The 16433-nt window shown below is 40.1% G+C and overlaps 1 protein-coding gene across 1 annotated transcript; it reads right to left on the bottom strand.

The window, feature by feature from the left end:
• Nucleotides 1-4639: 4639 nt before the first annotated feature.
• LOC107716443 (uncharacterized) lies at nucleotides 4640-15487 on the bottom strand. The gene is made up of 11 exons (XM_016522895.1): nucleotides 15300-15487; nucleotides 14714-14918; nucleotides 14183-14377; nucleotides 12907-13031; nucleotides 12112-12432; nucleotides 11646-12025; nucleotides 11109-11277; nucleotides 6877-6951; nucleotides 5281-5411; nucleotides 4948-5036; nucleotides 4640-4858 (listed from the first exon to the last, which is right to left on the bottom strand). The coding sequence occupies exons 1-11, from the start codon at nucleotides 15485-15487 to the stop codon at nucleotides 4640-4642; spliced, it is 2097 nt and encodes a 698-aa protein (XP_016378381.1).
• Nucleotides 15488-16433: the final 946 nt, after the last annotated feature.

The following is a 16433-nucleotide window of genomic DNA, read 5'->3' as shown; positions in this document are numbered from 1 at the left end:
ATCCCCCCCCCCCCCCCTCTCCCTCTCCCTCATTTTACCACTTTTTGCATGGTAACTATTATTCCAATTGTAAATTTGCTTTGTTTATATGCATGCAATTATATTTAATTATGAGGGTTTCAATAAAACACTTTTTCCCTTAGTGTGTTCTTAGTATATTTGTCTCCACTTCATTACATATAAGTTGTCTTGGGCAGGTTCACAATTATTTTTATAATCACCTTATTCGTGAACTTGGTGCCAACGTGATTGGCTGATGTTATAAGAGATAGCCACAGAATGGCCCACTCTGGTGTGGAATGAATGATTGATTAATTGATTAAATTTCATAGTCTACAATTCGCAGTTTGAACAGTGTTTTTAAGGTTTTAACCATGTATTATTGACTTTTAAACAACCTCCAGATTAACCTAAGCACTGTGCTGAATGCATAGAATCCAAACATGATTCTGAAATGTTAAAGGGATCATATGATGTTCCTAAAAAGAACATTATTTGGTGTATTTGGTGTAAAACAAAGTAGTTTCGCTTTCACAACGAAACACACAGCGCCTTCATGACATGGCGGTGGTGGCAACAACAATACTACAGCGAGAATCAAAGTTACGCCTTCTTTCTTTGCGTGCACATTTGGGCGGTGTTATGCAAATCTTCGCACATCGTGACGTAGACATGTGGGGTGTGTTAGAACGAGCCGTTTTAGGTAGGCGTGGCTGACTCTTAACTTTTATAAAGAATATCTCTTTGGATTTGAGACTTTAGTCTTTGCAACTTTACAGATCTTATTTATGCACCAAGAGCTTGTAACACTCCAAAGAGAAAGGAAAAATTGAAATCGCATCATATGACCCCTTTAAACGTTCACTGCACTCATTAAGCCTTTACAGATATTTGAATAGATAGTGTACATATGCTAAGATGTCCTTTTTGTGGCTGTTCACCTGGGTCAGCCACATGGCCAGACAAGATAGGTACTTGTTTTCCTTGGGACTCCTAAGGAATTTCATTCTTTTGTTCACACTTCACAAATAAAGACGAACAAAGCAGTTCCTGTGATCAGGGTCATTATGCAAAATACCCACTCACACTTTTTTCATTGTGTGAAAAAGTTGCTATGTTCTCTGTTTGCTGCCCACTATATGATGTTCAGTCATTTCTTGGACAATCAAGATGGTATCACCAATTCATGTCTCTTTTTTTTCGGGAATGGACCATTCCATTAAATGCTCTCAAAAAGAAGGACATTTGTTGGGGATGGAAAGAGGAATGGCAACATGTTTTTGAGAAATTAAAGGTCTCATGCCACCAGCCTTCAGTAAACTCTTCAAAATTCAAATGGATGCAAGCAAAATCAATTTGGATACTGTGTTAACACGAATGTCAGACAAATGACAACACATGATTGCTTCCCCGTTAATTCAAAGAACTAAAACATCATACTCAGTGGGCCGTGGCTGAAAAATAATGACGGAAGTACCTGTACCTCAGTCCAACATCCCAACTGACGAGATGGGCTATCCTTCTCTGTGATTCCACAGTAAAGCAAAGGGCAATCCAATGCTGTTCCTAACTCACTCTCACATAGAATACATATAAGCTCAAGCTCAGAATGCTATCTACCAGGTACAAGGTGATAATAGAAATTTAGCCATCAGTTGGGAGGAAATCAGAAAAGTAGAAATGGCAAGTGCATCTATTAAAAACCTTATGCTAATGTTGTAGATTGGCCAGAGATACATGAGGTTTGGAAATACTGTAAATTGTCCCTAATCTGTCAAACATACAGGCCATGGATCTCCAAGGATATTTACAACCTACATATATCGGTGGTGGAGCCATGCCATGTTGGATACTGAACGTATCGGCACATTCCCAAAAAAGCCCAGGGTTGAATCAATGTCTTCTTGTCATTGTGAATTATTTCAGCAAGTGGGTTGAGCTGTTACCTATGCGGTCCACCAAAACACAACTGATTGCCAGCAGACTCACCAAGGAGGTCTTTACTCATTAGAAAACTATGGCATATCTTCAACAGAACACTGCAGTTCACATCAGACATTGCCAAGTCTGCCGTTTCTTATTTTGAAGAACAAGACTGTTCTACACACTCTATGTAAGTACCTTCATTTCTGTTTTATATAATAGTTGCATGCTGGCTTACAAAATGTGCCTTGTTTGATAGGATGTCACATTATTTTATATAAGACTAAGGTGTTTAAAACACGTGGAAGGTCATCACCACCCTCATTCACTGGTTTTGTCTGTGCTGAGACAGCTCATTCGAGTCCAAGCCCAGGCTGAGACCAGAAGAACTGGAACTGGACCAAATTAACTGGTCAAATTTATAGATTTCAGTTTTGGTTTGTTTCTCACACAACGTTATATGGCACTAGAAGACTTTTAATGCAGCTTTAACTATTAAAAGTAAATCTTTTGTATTCCATAGATACGTTTCATACTGCATTTTTAATTCAAAAGTAAGAAATTAATGTAATATTTCCATAGATATGTAATGTAATCAAATTTTGTGAAATACATTTTGTGATTCTAAGGTAGTAATAATAATAATTATTATAATAATTCAGTAATTTTTCTATTGGATTCTCAATCACAAGCCCTCAATTCCATTACAATCTGATGATGGACTGTCCTATTTCGTCTGAACAAACTATTCACATATAAACATTATAATATAATATAATATAATATAATATAATATAATATATAAACATATTAGCATAAACATAGCCTGAAAGTTACTCAGTCTTGGAAGTGAAAATTGAGGTTAGCGGCTTACTCTACAGTAACTTATCATGAATAAATTACTACCTACTTTTTTGAATATCCCAATGACAGAAACCTGGTGTGCTAAATAAGGGACACATCCAAAATATGCAGTATTGGGATCCTCCAGGGCTGCGTTTCCCAAAAGCATCGTAAGCTTAAGCACATCGTAGATCCATTGAAACCAATAGAGCTACGAACAACGTATGACTGCTGAAAATGAATACTGCCTTCTGCTGGCATTGCCTTGTGGACTGGACCAAGAGGATGTCCACAACCAGACCCATGCTCTTAAAACTGGTTTCATCACTTAGCTGCAAGCAAAACATGCAGCTGGAATTATCAATGTCCCGAACCCAGGCTCAAATCAGCCAGCCTGTTGTCCAGATTTTCCCTTCTTGCGAGTTTTCTGAAAGCCACTTGTCTCATCTTGCCTTCTCAACAGCATCTTCAGTATCTCTCTCCATCTTATGATTGTTATAGCTTCTGTATAAAAGGGAGATCACAGCTTCCCACACCAACATGCCAACACCAGCCTTTGGGACTTAACTGTTTTTTTTGTTGTGTGTACTCTGGAAAGCACCTCAATATTAGTCAAGTTTACTCCTTTTTGGCCATGTATTCACTGTTTTTTTTTGTTCTTTCACCAGCCTTTTAATCCATTGACTCATTGCCACATCCGTTTAACTGTGTATCACCTTAAAGTACACAGAGATAAATGGAGCTATTTACAACGCTCAATTCTCTGATAATTTTTTTTCTCTTCTTTTGGAGATTTGTATCTATGGCTTTAAAAACACTGAAAATCTTTGGGATTATTAGGGCATGGGGGTTAAGAAACTTTTTATTAAGATTTTTTTTTTCTGAAGAATAATCAGACCAATCATTGCACTGTGTTATGAAAATCAAAAAAAATGAAAAACAAGTTTGTACAAATTTGGTTATTGCAATTGTAATTTTACTTTACTACTTGGCCATGCTTCATTCAGCCATTTTTGTTGTAGAGACTAAAAATGTTATCTAGTCAAAGTAGTTCAATTGAATTCATTTGACACATTTTATAAAAATAATAAATAATAATGTAATATAAAGCAGCTACTGTTCAATCATAAGTAAACAAGTTACGTCCATGTTATTTGTAGAAATGGCTCTCAATATAGTCCTTGTTATCTCCGAAATGGACAAAATGTGGGAGCATTGTGAGTTGTACAGTTTACACTTGATGCCTCAATTGGAGATTGTATGTATACAATATGTATATTGTATGTATGATTGTATGCTTTGGGAAACGTAGCCCAGAGGTCCGTTCTTCGTACCTCGCTTAATTCATCTGAGATGATTTGAAAGATGCCAGATCTTCTAATTGTGATAACTGATCTCTGGCTAATTTGGTTCTTCAAACGAAATTGCGGATTTGATTAAAATATATGGATTAAGTTGTCTAAGATTAGACAAGATTAACCAATCCAAGATCAGGCGAAATAGTCAACAATCATATCCAACTGACTGAGTTAGCAACGTACGAAGAACGGACCCCAGGACCAGGATCAAGAAGAACCATCTCTCTAGCAGCACAAAGCAGATCTATAAACAAGTTTACCAAACAATCGTTGTGACTTTCATTGGTTGGACAAACAAATAGTCCCACCCTAAACTCATGGCATTGGTTGAGACAATGTTCCTGTGTTTGGCTGGTCTGAATGCTCAAACAGAAAAATGCTTTGAAAATGAGACAGAGCCACATTGTAACACTTTTCAAAGGAACCATCTATTATCTCTGCACATAAAACTAGGATAGCAGAAAATATTTTAGCATTGCCAAAAATGACGCTTCATTCATCTCTATTTGAAATGCTCATGAAAAAGCCCTCTGCAGTAGAAAGTCTGCAAACTCTCTCCTGCGTATCACACGCTGCATTTTGAAGGTGTTGGACGAAGTACTGGAGAAGGCCATCAAGCGATCTTTCAGTTCTTGGAAAGTTCCGTCACAAACGAGCTGAACTCTCATTGGTCCGATGCTGCCCTTCATCCTGAAGGATCGGTAGATATCAGAGTCAGTGGCAGTGGCAGTGATCTAACTGTTGGATTTAAAAAGCAATCTGGAATATAATGAGCAGTTAAAGAGAAGGGTCTCTTCAAAGTTCTTAAATGAACATTACAGACCTTGTATCTTTGTTCCTCTGAGAGGTTCCTCACACCCTTTAGCTCAACAAACACAAGATAATGCGGCTGAGCTATTCCAGATGCACTGCCTACAGCAAATACAAACAACAAATCAAATCCAACAATTAATGCATTTATTTGCCTTTCAGTATTACATAAAAGATCAACCTTAGGAAAGTTAAATTCACGTTCCAGATTCAATACATCTTAAATTATACTGATGTTTACACAGACAGACAGTCGTAATTCTATCACACTAGTCACACAATAAATTGTAATGACCCTGAAACATTCCTTTAAAATACAAAGGACTTCATAAAAGACAAACATGACCTAAAACGCCGCTCTCAACGCAGCAGTCTATTAGTTTGGCTCCTGGCCACTGTGTCACTGCCCTCTTAAGTGCCCCCAAAAACAGTGATTCAGACACTTTCTCACCACGCACGCTCAACATCTGCCCACGCCTGAACACACACGTCAAACAAACCATTGCACTGAAATGATGATTGATCAGTGCTTCGCAAAATCTCAGACAAGGTACCATCTTCAGTCAACTTTTCCAGAATTAGGCAAAAATAAATCTGTATGTATAAATTTGTAAGAAAGCGTAATGACTGTAGAAGCATTCATAATATATACTGCTGCAAGAGCAAACAGAATCATATTGCTCCAGTCAGAATTTAACACCAGCAAACATCATCAAGTTCATGCATTCCCTACCCATGATCTTAGCGTTGCTAATGCCACACTAATTGGACTACAAGAATGAAGCTACTGCAGAAAACGTCATATCCCTATTCACATTCATACTGCCAAATTTCTTTATATCTGACACATGAAGATATATTAAAAATGTAACAAGAAATTGTAATAAATAATAAAAATGTGTACCTACACTGTAAAATCCAATAGTTTACCTTACTTAGATTTAGTTAGTTATCTTTACTTAGTTGTTATACTTACTAGGTTTTATTAAGTTACAGCTACTTTCAAGGCAAATAAAACTATTTACTTACTGTTTTGAGTGACGCTTACTTATAGACTTTTCACTCATTTCCTCCATGTCTGCAGTTATCTTTCACTAGTTGCATTCACTCGTTTCCCAGTCATCATGAATGCTGAACTTTCAATACAACTGAAATATTTGAGAGAACATCAAATATCATAAATTGATGTTGATTTTCCTAAAAATTTTTTTTTTTTTTTAATGCACCATTATAGTGATTAGCGTTCCCTTTGGTTGGGTACTTTGAACTTGGTTTATGTTACTATAATTATTTTCCTGTTAATGCAGCAATGCATCATGAAGTCAGAGTTAATTGATTTCAAAGGAAGAAAAGTAATTAAATGATTGCTTTTAGAAAGTGACCTATATTATAATTAAAGCATTAATGTGTTTATTAATTAAGTTTCTTGAACTTGATTTTTCATAAATACCTTGAGATGATTTTGATTGTGTTTATATGATCCTTAAATAGTGTGGGGTAACATACTAAAGTCACACACAGACTTAAACATTCAGCACGTGAATCACAACAATGGTAAGAATTCAATTTCATTTATTTTCATTAATTGTAACAATAACCATTTTATTTGCTCTTTTTGTTGTGCTACTACTGACACAAGACAGCAAATAAAATTGGCAAATAAATTCAACAACTGTAAAACAAAGCAACTGTATAATTTATTCATACTGCAATGCACTCTGGGAGTCAGTGAGTAGCTATATTAAGTCATGAGTAAACCTAAATGAAAGGATCAAGTACCCCCTACAGTTCTTTTTTAGTTACTAGAACTCTCGTGTAAGTAAACTATACTAACTAAGCATTTGTCAGTACAACATACTATTCCTATTTCACTTTACTTAGTTTTTTCAAGGCAATCGGTTTGCATGCTTTTTTTAAGTAAGCCCAACTAATTAGATTTTACAGTGTATAGTGAAACTCCACTTTTGGACACTGGTTATGAAACCCAACTACTTTCACAACATCTCCAATGCGATACCTGAAAAACACAAAAGACAGACTTTAGAGAATGTCCACTACATCAGTTTACCAATTTGCTCAATATTTTACTTTCTCTCATTTTTTTTTCATTTTTTAAGTATCCAATACACTAATTCATGGCATCATCTGTGTCCTTAAAGGACAGTGCTCAAAAACAGCATTACAGCACAGCCTGTTCACTGGCAAAGTAACTTAATGACTTAATAAACGCATTATGTTAATAACATTTCATAATTCAGCTTGAGACCTTGCATTTAAGCCCAAACAGTAAGTTTAAAAGTAAAGCCCAACGTATACTTTCCTGTTTTTATGTGTAAGCTAAAGGTATGTGTACAGTGTGCGTGGTGTAACTATCTATTTAAAAAAAATAATAATAAATTCTCTTACATGTGCCTTTAAATTTTTTTTTTGCACTGAACAGGCTGTCATGTCACATTCAAAAAAATGTCCATAACTTCACTTCTGCAAAAATGTTAGCATTAAATGAACATACAGTGACATTTAGATTGTTTTTGCCATTAATAGTAAACAATTAACTTTATTTAAGACTTTTAAGATCTTCACAGACAGATGGTAAAATACAGGGGCAGACTGGGACAACATTTCATGCTTTCTGAAACATGGACAACCCTATTTTTGTATGACCATCACATAAAAAAAGGTTTAAATTTTTAGGCTGGGGACATGCAATATAATTACAAGTTCTCTCCTGAACTGCACCTTGACTTTCATTTTCCTTTTCAATCTATTTATTTTGCCCTGATATCTCAGTCTGTCACATGACTTTAATACTCAAGATTTAACAAAACTATACTTTCTAAATTGCCTAAATGTAAAAATTAGTGTGATAATAACTACATCATTACAATATCTTTATAGACAAATCCTAATACTGTACATGAGTCATATTTTTCCCTTACAAAAATTAACTATGATTTTATTATAGTAAAAGTACAGCAACCATGTTTTTTGGCAAATGGATTACCATTTGTATTTAGTTTTACTACAAATTCCATGGTTAAACTATGGTTAGTGTAGCAAAACCATGGTTAATTTGTGGCTACCATGGTTTAACTATAGTAACCATTGTCTTTGGATTTATAGTAAAACCATCGTTAATTTTCGTAAGGGTTGTGTTGTTGTCTGCCCTAGCTCCCTCTAAACCTATTATAAAACGATATGATTATTTGTCTGCTAAATTACTATTGTAAATTTACAATAGATAATAATGATGCCCTTTAGTATACAGTATTTGGAGTGATGAGTAATGGGCTGCTACTGCTTAAATAAGTAAACAAAGACAAAACTACAATAGCATATTTACATATGAAATTGAGTCCTTAGGACCATTGAGTCCTTAGGACCATTGAGTCCTTAGTCTGGCGGCTGTCCTTCGCTTATTTGCTTTTTGGGGACTAAAAATTTGTGTGGCCGGGAGGCTCTCGCGGCATCCGATGGGAGGTCAATACTCACGGCATCAGATGGGAAAGCCTCGCCGACCGTAGAATAGAAAAGGTAAAGTTGTGTGGCCGGGAGACTCTCGCGGCATCCGACGGGAGATCAATACTCACGGTGTCGGACTGGTAAGCCTTGCCGACCGTAGGATGGAAAAGGTAAGGGATGGAAAGACTGTAGAATGGAAAGGTAAGATTGCTGGGCCGGGAGGCTTTTGCAGCGTCTGACAGGAGTTCGATACTCGCAGCATCAGGCGGCGGTAAGCCTCGCCGGCAGTCGGATGGAATTTAGGCATGGATTTGGGATGTGGATATGGAATACTACTGCAGTAGTGATTACATTAAACGATTTGTTGACCAATGAGGGTTTGGTGGGCTTCTCTGATGTGAAACTGGTTAGTTCTGATGTAGCTTTGAAAAGCTTCTGAAGGCCATCTTCCTAGAGCTTGGATCTGCTGCTTGGAGAGGCCTTTTTGGGCTGCAACGTTGCTGCCCCGATGCGAAAAGAGTGGCTAGAGAAATTTTTTAGAGAAATTTTCACGAATCTGAGATGTTTTTGAAACCAAAAGCGAGTGACGGGTTTTTTGGAGTCATCTAAGAATAGGGGTTCGTGTGGGGATTTAACCTGAGAATTTCTAAGGTGGAGGTACTTGAGGACGGACTGATATGGTTGGATTGGAGAAGAGAGGTTGAAAATGTAGATGAAAGTACCTTTCTTAGCTTGGTCTGTCTTGCTTTGTTTGATTAAGAAAGAAATTGTTTCGCTATCGAGTACGGTTAAATCTGAGACGGTGGGGTTGACTTTTGGATCGAATTTGGAAGAGATGGTGAGTTCCGAGCATCTAAGGAACCCGAAAAAGGCTAGAATGAACATAGCATCGAGTGTGCAGGCAGTACTGAGAGGGTGGTAACCTGTACGGAGGGTGTGGATACATTTTGCGAGAATGTCTAACGTTAGGGGTTGTCTGGAGTCGGGACGGGTGGGCTGGGATTGTTGGATTCCCCTGATTAGGAGGGAGGTTTGTGAATTATTTATTTCCGGCGAGGGAGCGCCGTACATCAGCTTGTGGAAAAATTGGACACCGCTAGAGTAACCTTTGATGGACCCGACTTGGAGACCCTTAACATTGTAAAGGAAAGAGATAAACGAAGTGATTGAAAGTAGCGAAAAATCGGGAACGGTGTTATATGAATGGTGGAATGCCTTAAAGCATCTCCATGCTGTCACGTACGACTGAAGGGTTCTGGGAGAAACTGCTTGAAGAATAGTGTCGAGTGATGCGTCGAGGAGGGGTTTTAACGGGTGAGTTACAGGAACATTAATTCTGAATAGTGAGGTACTGGAGTTGGCAATTGGTCCACCTCTGGAGACAGCGTCCTGAATTTCTGAAACAGAAAGCGAGACAGAGAGTCAGTAATTTGGTTTTCTGAACCGGGAACGTGTTTAGCAATTATTATAAATTGGTGGCACGCTGAGATCCATATTAAGCGTCTTAGGCATCTTAAATTACCTTTATTAATGCACTGCACGGTTGCTTCATTGTCGCAATGCACTAAGATGCTTTTAGAAGCCAATTCTTTCCCCCACAGGAAGGCTGCTAACACAAGGGGGTAAAGCTCGAAGAAGGCTGAGGACTGTGGTGTGCCTTGCAGCTGGGGGGGCCATGGAGACGCGAACCAACGTCCTTGGTAAAAACCTCCGAAGCCGATTGAGGGAGCTGCGTCTGTAAACAGTTGGATGTCGACGGGAGACGAAATGAGGTTGTTACAGAAAAGGGAAAGGCTGTTCCATTGTTTAAGGAACATTGACCATAACCTAAGCTCATCGCGGCACACGTGAGATATGGAAATAGGGTCCTTGAGAGTGTGAACCGAAGTTGCAAGTGAGAGGAGATGCGAGATGAAGGGGCGGCTTTGGGGAATAATGCGCATTGCGAAGTTTAAATGCCCGAGCAGAGAAAGGAGTTCGCGTTTAGAACAGCTTGGGCTGGCGAGGAGGAAGGAGACGAGGAATTGTGTAATTGTTCGACAAAATCCAGCAAACGGCTTCTGATAACATATCGAAAATTTTGGGGCTGCTTTTGGATCCGAAAGTTAAATGAATTGCGAAATAGAATTTCCAGAGCCATCGTATCCCGAATAAGTGCCATGAATCCGGATGGATAGGCATCACTTTGAAGGCAGAAGTGATGTCTATTTTTGCGAGCCAGGCTCCTCGACCCGCAATTTGAATCAATTCGACTGCCTGATCTATGTTGTGGTACCTGAGAGAAGATTCGTAGAGAGGGATCAAGCTATTAATGCTTGGGACCATGGAATTATGAGGTGATGACAGATCGATTATTAGGCGTTTTTTACCCAAAAATTTCCTAGTAGCCACTCCGATGGGGCTGACGCAAAACACTTCAAAGGGGGGTTTATCGAAAGGGCCGATCATGAAGCGTGACTTGACTTCTTTTTTGATTAGGTCGTCTACGATGTCGGGCTCTGCGTGGGTGGATTGGAGATTACTACAGATGATATTTTGGGAAAGCGCGCATTTGTCACCGGGGTTAAAACCGTGTCTGAGGCCGGACAGAAGATAATTAGTGAAATCTCTGTCTGGGTGGTGGGTGAGTTCGATGGTCAAGCGAGAAATGTTCACGTGAGTCGATAGGTAGTTTTTAGATTTTTTATTCACAGCTTTGTACACGGGACAAACGATGCGGGTGTGGGCTCCACCGCAGAAGCTGCAGATGTGTAGGTAGCGGCAGCGCTGTCTGGTGCATCTCCCACTGTTGAACGAGATGCATGGCTGCCTGTTATTTGCTGCAGATGGGGCTCTTTGCTCAGAATCTGAGTTTGCGGTGGTTGAGGATCTTGGCACATAGCTGGAGGATTTCACGGAGGATGTATCTGGGCATGGGGGGTATGGAGGGATTGATTTGTGGGCAAATCATGGTGGAGTGGGCGACTGACTTGCAAACCACACATGAAATGTTCCTGCAGCCTAAGAACACCCTGCTGTGGAGATCCGGATCGAGTGCAGCCCAGTAAGGCTGAACAAATTATCTCTGTGAACCGACTGAATGCAATAGTGAACTTGGAAAAAGAAAGTAATCGTGATGAAAGGGGATTTGGGTTTTTTAAGGTGACTGAAAAATCCCCGCAGTCTATTTGACGGTTTGAGTCGGAAGTGGGCAGGAGGGAAAGAAGTAAAGAAAGATCGACGTCCGCACTTGCTAATATCTGCGTGAGCCGCTTGGGGAGGTTCCGAGGCGACGGCTTTTGGTGGGACGGGCATTGGTGTTGCGGTGAAGAGCAAGTATTGTGATTTCGCTTGGAGGAGAGAGCTGAAGGGGACTGGGGACAGGGCTGTGTTTGACACTGAGTGCAGTCAAGCGCTTGTTTGGGTTGCGAGCTCCAAGCTGAAAGTGGCGGGCGGCGGGGCTGTGTTTGACAGCCAGTGCGGCCAAGCGCTTGCTTGGGCTGCGAGCTCCGAGCTGAAAGTGGCGGGTGGCGGGACTGTGATTGGGGGCGGAGGCGGCCAAGCGCTTGCTTGGGCTGCGAGCTCCGAGCTGAAAGTGGCGGGTGGCGGGACTGTGATTGGGGGCGGAGGCGGCCAAGCGCTTGCTTGGGCTGCGGGCTCCAGAAAGGGGGAGGGGTAAGAGATGGCTGGTGGAAAATGTTGAAAAGTTTGTGCCTCCGCCGCTTGAGGAGGAAACCTTGCGGGTACTGGTGGCCGTGGAAAAGGCACGGGGTTAGGAACAACTGGACGAAAAGGTTGGGAGGCTGAGGGGGGACCAGCAGGCCTGGCTGCAAACAGCGTTGCCGAAGGAGGAGCCGCGGTGAAAGGCTGGGCTGCGGCCAGTGTCACATAAGGCCTTGCGGCGGCGGGATCTGGGGCATTGCCCAGGTTTGCTGACGGCCTGGTGCCGCGGCTTGATGATCGCAGAGAGCTGGGTCTTGCACAGGAGGAAGATGGTGGAGTCAGACGAGGCGTGTCTGAAGGTTTGCCTTGCCTTTTGGCAGAATCGTTGGCATGGCTGAACGATAGGAGGACATCGTGGAGTCGACTGGGGTTCTCGCCGGAGGTGGCGACGGTAGGCCTCGGCGTCTTGGGAGGCGAGTGGCTGCTCGAGCCGTACGGCGCCCACGAGATGGGGCCTGGGGCTCGGTTGCGGTGTCACGCGGGGAAGGAGTGGTCCTGGGGCCGGCTGGTTGCGGCGATCATGGGACCGAAGGAGATTCAGAGTCGTCGTCAGACGGGGGGGTTTGTTTTAGCGTCATAGTAGCAGACGGGCGAACCAAAAAGCTGATAAACCATCGATGGATAGAGGTAAGTCTGCTGTATTTATACCTCTTGGTGTTGATTAACTTGAGCGTGCTCCTCTTGTGTTAATTAGGCTAAGTATCTGACTTGCTCCTCCCGAACTTTGTTAATAAAACATCATTAAATTTATTTGCAATGAAAATTTGCATTTTCATTAGTGGTCTCAGACTTTTGGACCTCACTGTACAGTACCTGTAGGGCTCTGAAGGCATAAAAGACGGTAGAGCTGAAGTTAGATTCCAGCATGCCAAGATAGTGGTCCTTAAGCCCAAACAGCAGATGGAGGTATAAGGCATCTCTGTCATTCAGCACCTACAGACAAAACCAACAGTGTCTTTTAGATTCTATAAATTAGCATTCTGATCAGATCTGCGGTTAAACAAATTGTTATTTTAGTTGGTGGGCTCTTTTATCCAAGTTGACTTCCAGTGCATTCACAGCAGGGTTGTGGACTTGAGTTGCATGACTTGTACTTGACTTGGATTGAAGTAACAGCATAATCAATCATAACAATCAGACATTATCGAGAAAACTTGAGACTCAACTTGGAAAGACTAAAATATTTTCGTTCTGAGCAAAAACTGTATTTTTCATCCTCTTTCCAATGTTCTAAGATCTCCTGTCCAACAGGTTACAGATACAAAAGAAATAAAAGCTCTGAAAATAACATTATATCAGCCAATACTAAAAAAAAAATTTTCAGAGACAGATGCAATTGCAACCAAAATGCTTTTTTTTTTTTTTTTTAATGGTCTACATGGAGTGGTTAACACAGGAAAGAGTGGGACGAGTTTTACTGCAGTAAAGTTTAATGTTTGACCTTCTTTGGATATTTGGTTTAAGACCCATTAAAATCTCTTAATTAATAATTATTTAGCCTATAAATCAATTAAACAATTTAACCATATGACGTTATGACTTTTTTGTTTTTGTACTCGTTATTATTTCATTGATTTAGATCCATTAAACTCCAAGACTCTTTGACTAAAAGATGAAATAAAAATCCTTTACATATTACATTTTATATATTTTCTATATAAGAATCATGTTTGTGATTATTCTTTATGTATGCTATAGAATCAAAAAACTTACATTTTACACTTCTGGATACAAAATCTTGGTGTCATCTGTCCAACATTTATTCAGACCCTCTCTGCTTGCTCTTGTAAGTATTTCTTGACAAACTTTCTTGAGCCCAATTTCTTGAGCCCACTGAGTTTTAACAGACCCCCTAATGCAGGGATGGTAGCTTCTGTGTTGGAGGTACACTGTCATGCAGAGTTTTATGCGTTTTGGCCATTCATTTATGCAACAACAGCATTCTGGGTGCTTATTTGGCACATTTGTTGTAATGTGCTTTGACACTTGCTAAAGGAGCTGAGCTGAGCATTTCCCCTCAACATTTGCTATTGCTAATATTATCACTAAATATCATGTTAAATTCATATTCATCTCCCACTTACCTGATAGATGGGTGCTGGCGTGGTGTAAAGATGCAGCATGTGTTTAGAGGAGGCAGGAGTTGAAGAGTTGGGGCCAATAGGAATACCTGCCTCACTCTGACGAAAAATGGGCGAGTAAAAGAGCTTCAGGGTTTTCTGGAGCCAGCCAGTGGCTGGAAAGGCTTGCCTCATGGCATCTAGACAAACGGTCACCCCCTGCCAGAAAAGTGCACAGAAATAATAGATTTACTTTCATTGATCACAAAATGTGGTAAATTAGCTTGATATTCAACTCACTTGTTGCTAGTTGGTTTGTATTAGCCTATTAATTGTAAACATGCATGATGGAATTTGACTTTGTACCTTCTCCATGTATTTCCCCAGCCTTCTGTGCAACAAATCATATCGAATAATGCATTTGGCCAACAGAAAGACAGGGAAGTGCTTGAGAAATTTGTTTGAAAAGTGCCATTACTTGTGCCATTTAGTGTTTGGTGCCATTAGTAATGCAGACATAACTTTGTACTTGTAACAATGTGTATGTGTTGTGACCTGTAGGAAGAGTTCTGTGTTGGTGTCTTTGGTGCTCAAAAGCATACGGCTGGATCCAGATGTTCCTGATGTCATAGCCAGAATAAGAGGCTTTTCCGGTATTAAAACATTCTGCTCTCCTTTAGCCATACGCTCGACAAACTTTTCATAATGGTCATAATCCGTGATCGGATGGCGCTGTTGAAATGTTTCTGTGTCTGAAATGATACAGTACAATGACAACTGTCATACATTTCATGACAAGATGGTGGCACATCATCTTACTGGTTAATTCCATTTCATAAAAGCAAATAAGTAAAATGTTAAATGCACCATACACAACACTGTACATTTTCTGTATCCTACTGTCAAATATATGATTCTATGTTAATTAAAAAAGTTAACTATATACTACATATTGGTGGCATGCTGTGAGACCCTTCAAACCCTTCAGAGAAAGGGTGAAAAAAAAATGGAATGGTCAAAATATTAAAAAGTTATTACATTTTATTTTGCACTTTCATCAAAATCCTTATGCATTTATTAAATGCATTACTTATTAACTTATTTAAATTAATAAATAATAAATTAATTAATAAATGTCAATGATGTGAACTCGTACTGTTTCCCGTAAACTGTGTTGGAGTGTTTCTGTAGACGCTTAAGCAGAATCTCCTGTTGAACGCGATGAATATCCCGTGTGTCTGCCTCTAGTCTGTTTCTCTGGCGATTCCCCAGCCAGCACACTGCTTTCACAGCCACATATACTGAGCCCGGCCCGGCCACCTCGGTCATTGTGCCCCCTCACCTCTGGTGCCGTCTCCGTAGTGGGCGCCCTGATTTTAGTCGGTGAGGCAAGGTACTGCCCTGGGAAGGTCTCCCAGGCTGTTAAATACACAGATTAAAAGCGAAATGTTTTCATTTCGGTTCGTTCTTAGCAAAAAAAACATTTTTTTTTGTTCAGGTTATTCAGAGCGAAATAAGAACGGTGCTGCATTTAGAAAGAATTCTTATTAACTTTGCTATTATTCTTGAATTTTCAAACTGGTAACACTTTGCACTTTGCAGTTTCGAATTATGCCTTTACTGTATGACCAAAAATTACGGAGTAGTCTATTTTATGTTTCAGCTGTTTGATCGCGCCGGCGCCTCACGCGCACGAGACCCGCTCCACTGTGCCATATTTTTGCTCATCATGATATTTTTCCGTCGATACTGGAACGCGTGTGAACTACAAAGGTGCCTGCCCCCTCACTTTGTGCGCTCTGGCGCCGACCCTGACTGTGCTATTTAGTAGCCTACTTCAAGGCAGTTGAAATGATACCATGATGAATGTCATGAAAAAACATGATTATAATGTTACTTTTTTGATACTGTTTGTTACGGACAAAGCTATAATGAAATGACTATATTTTGGAATCAGAGAAATTGTTGCACAAACTCCCCACATGTAATGGTCACGGTCAATGATGCAATAAAACATGGTAAAATGATCCACAAATAACGCTTATGTGTCTGCATCATTGTGATGGACTTGTAAGTGATTGAAAACTGAAAGCAAACACTGGAAACAACTACTTCTTCTTCTTCCTTTGTGCAACGGTAGGCGCAATTGCGCCACCTATTGTTCGTGTTGATATACCTTGGTCCACACTGCACACTTGCTGCTTAATTTTCTTCACCATAATTCCTTAATTTACACACTCCAGCCCAGAAAGTCAAGACTTTTCTCACTGGTATA

The sequence above is a fragment of the Sinocyclocheilus rhinocerous genome, unplaced genomic scaffold (genome assembly GCF_001515625.1).
Source record: "Sinocyclocheilus rhinocerous isolate Xijiao unplaced genomic scaffold, SAMN03320098_v1.1 scaffold419, whole genome shotgun sequence".
NCBI lineage: Eukaryota > Metazoa > Chordata > Actinopteri > Cypriniformes > Cyprinidae > Sinocyclocheilus > Sinocyclocheilus rhinocerous.
Note: the sequence above shows the minus strand (reverse complement) of the source record. Positions and strands in the feature narration are given on the sequence as shown.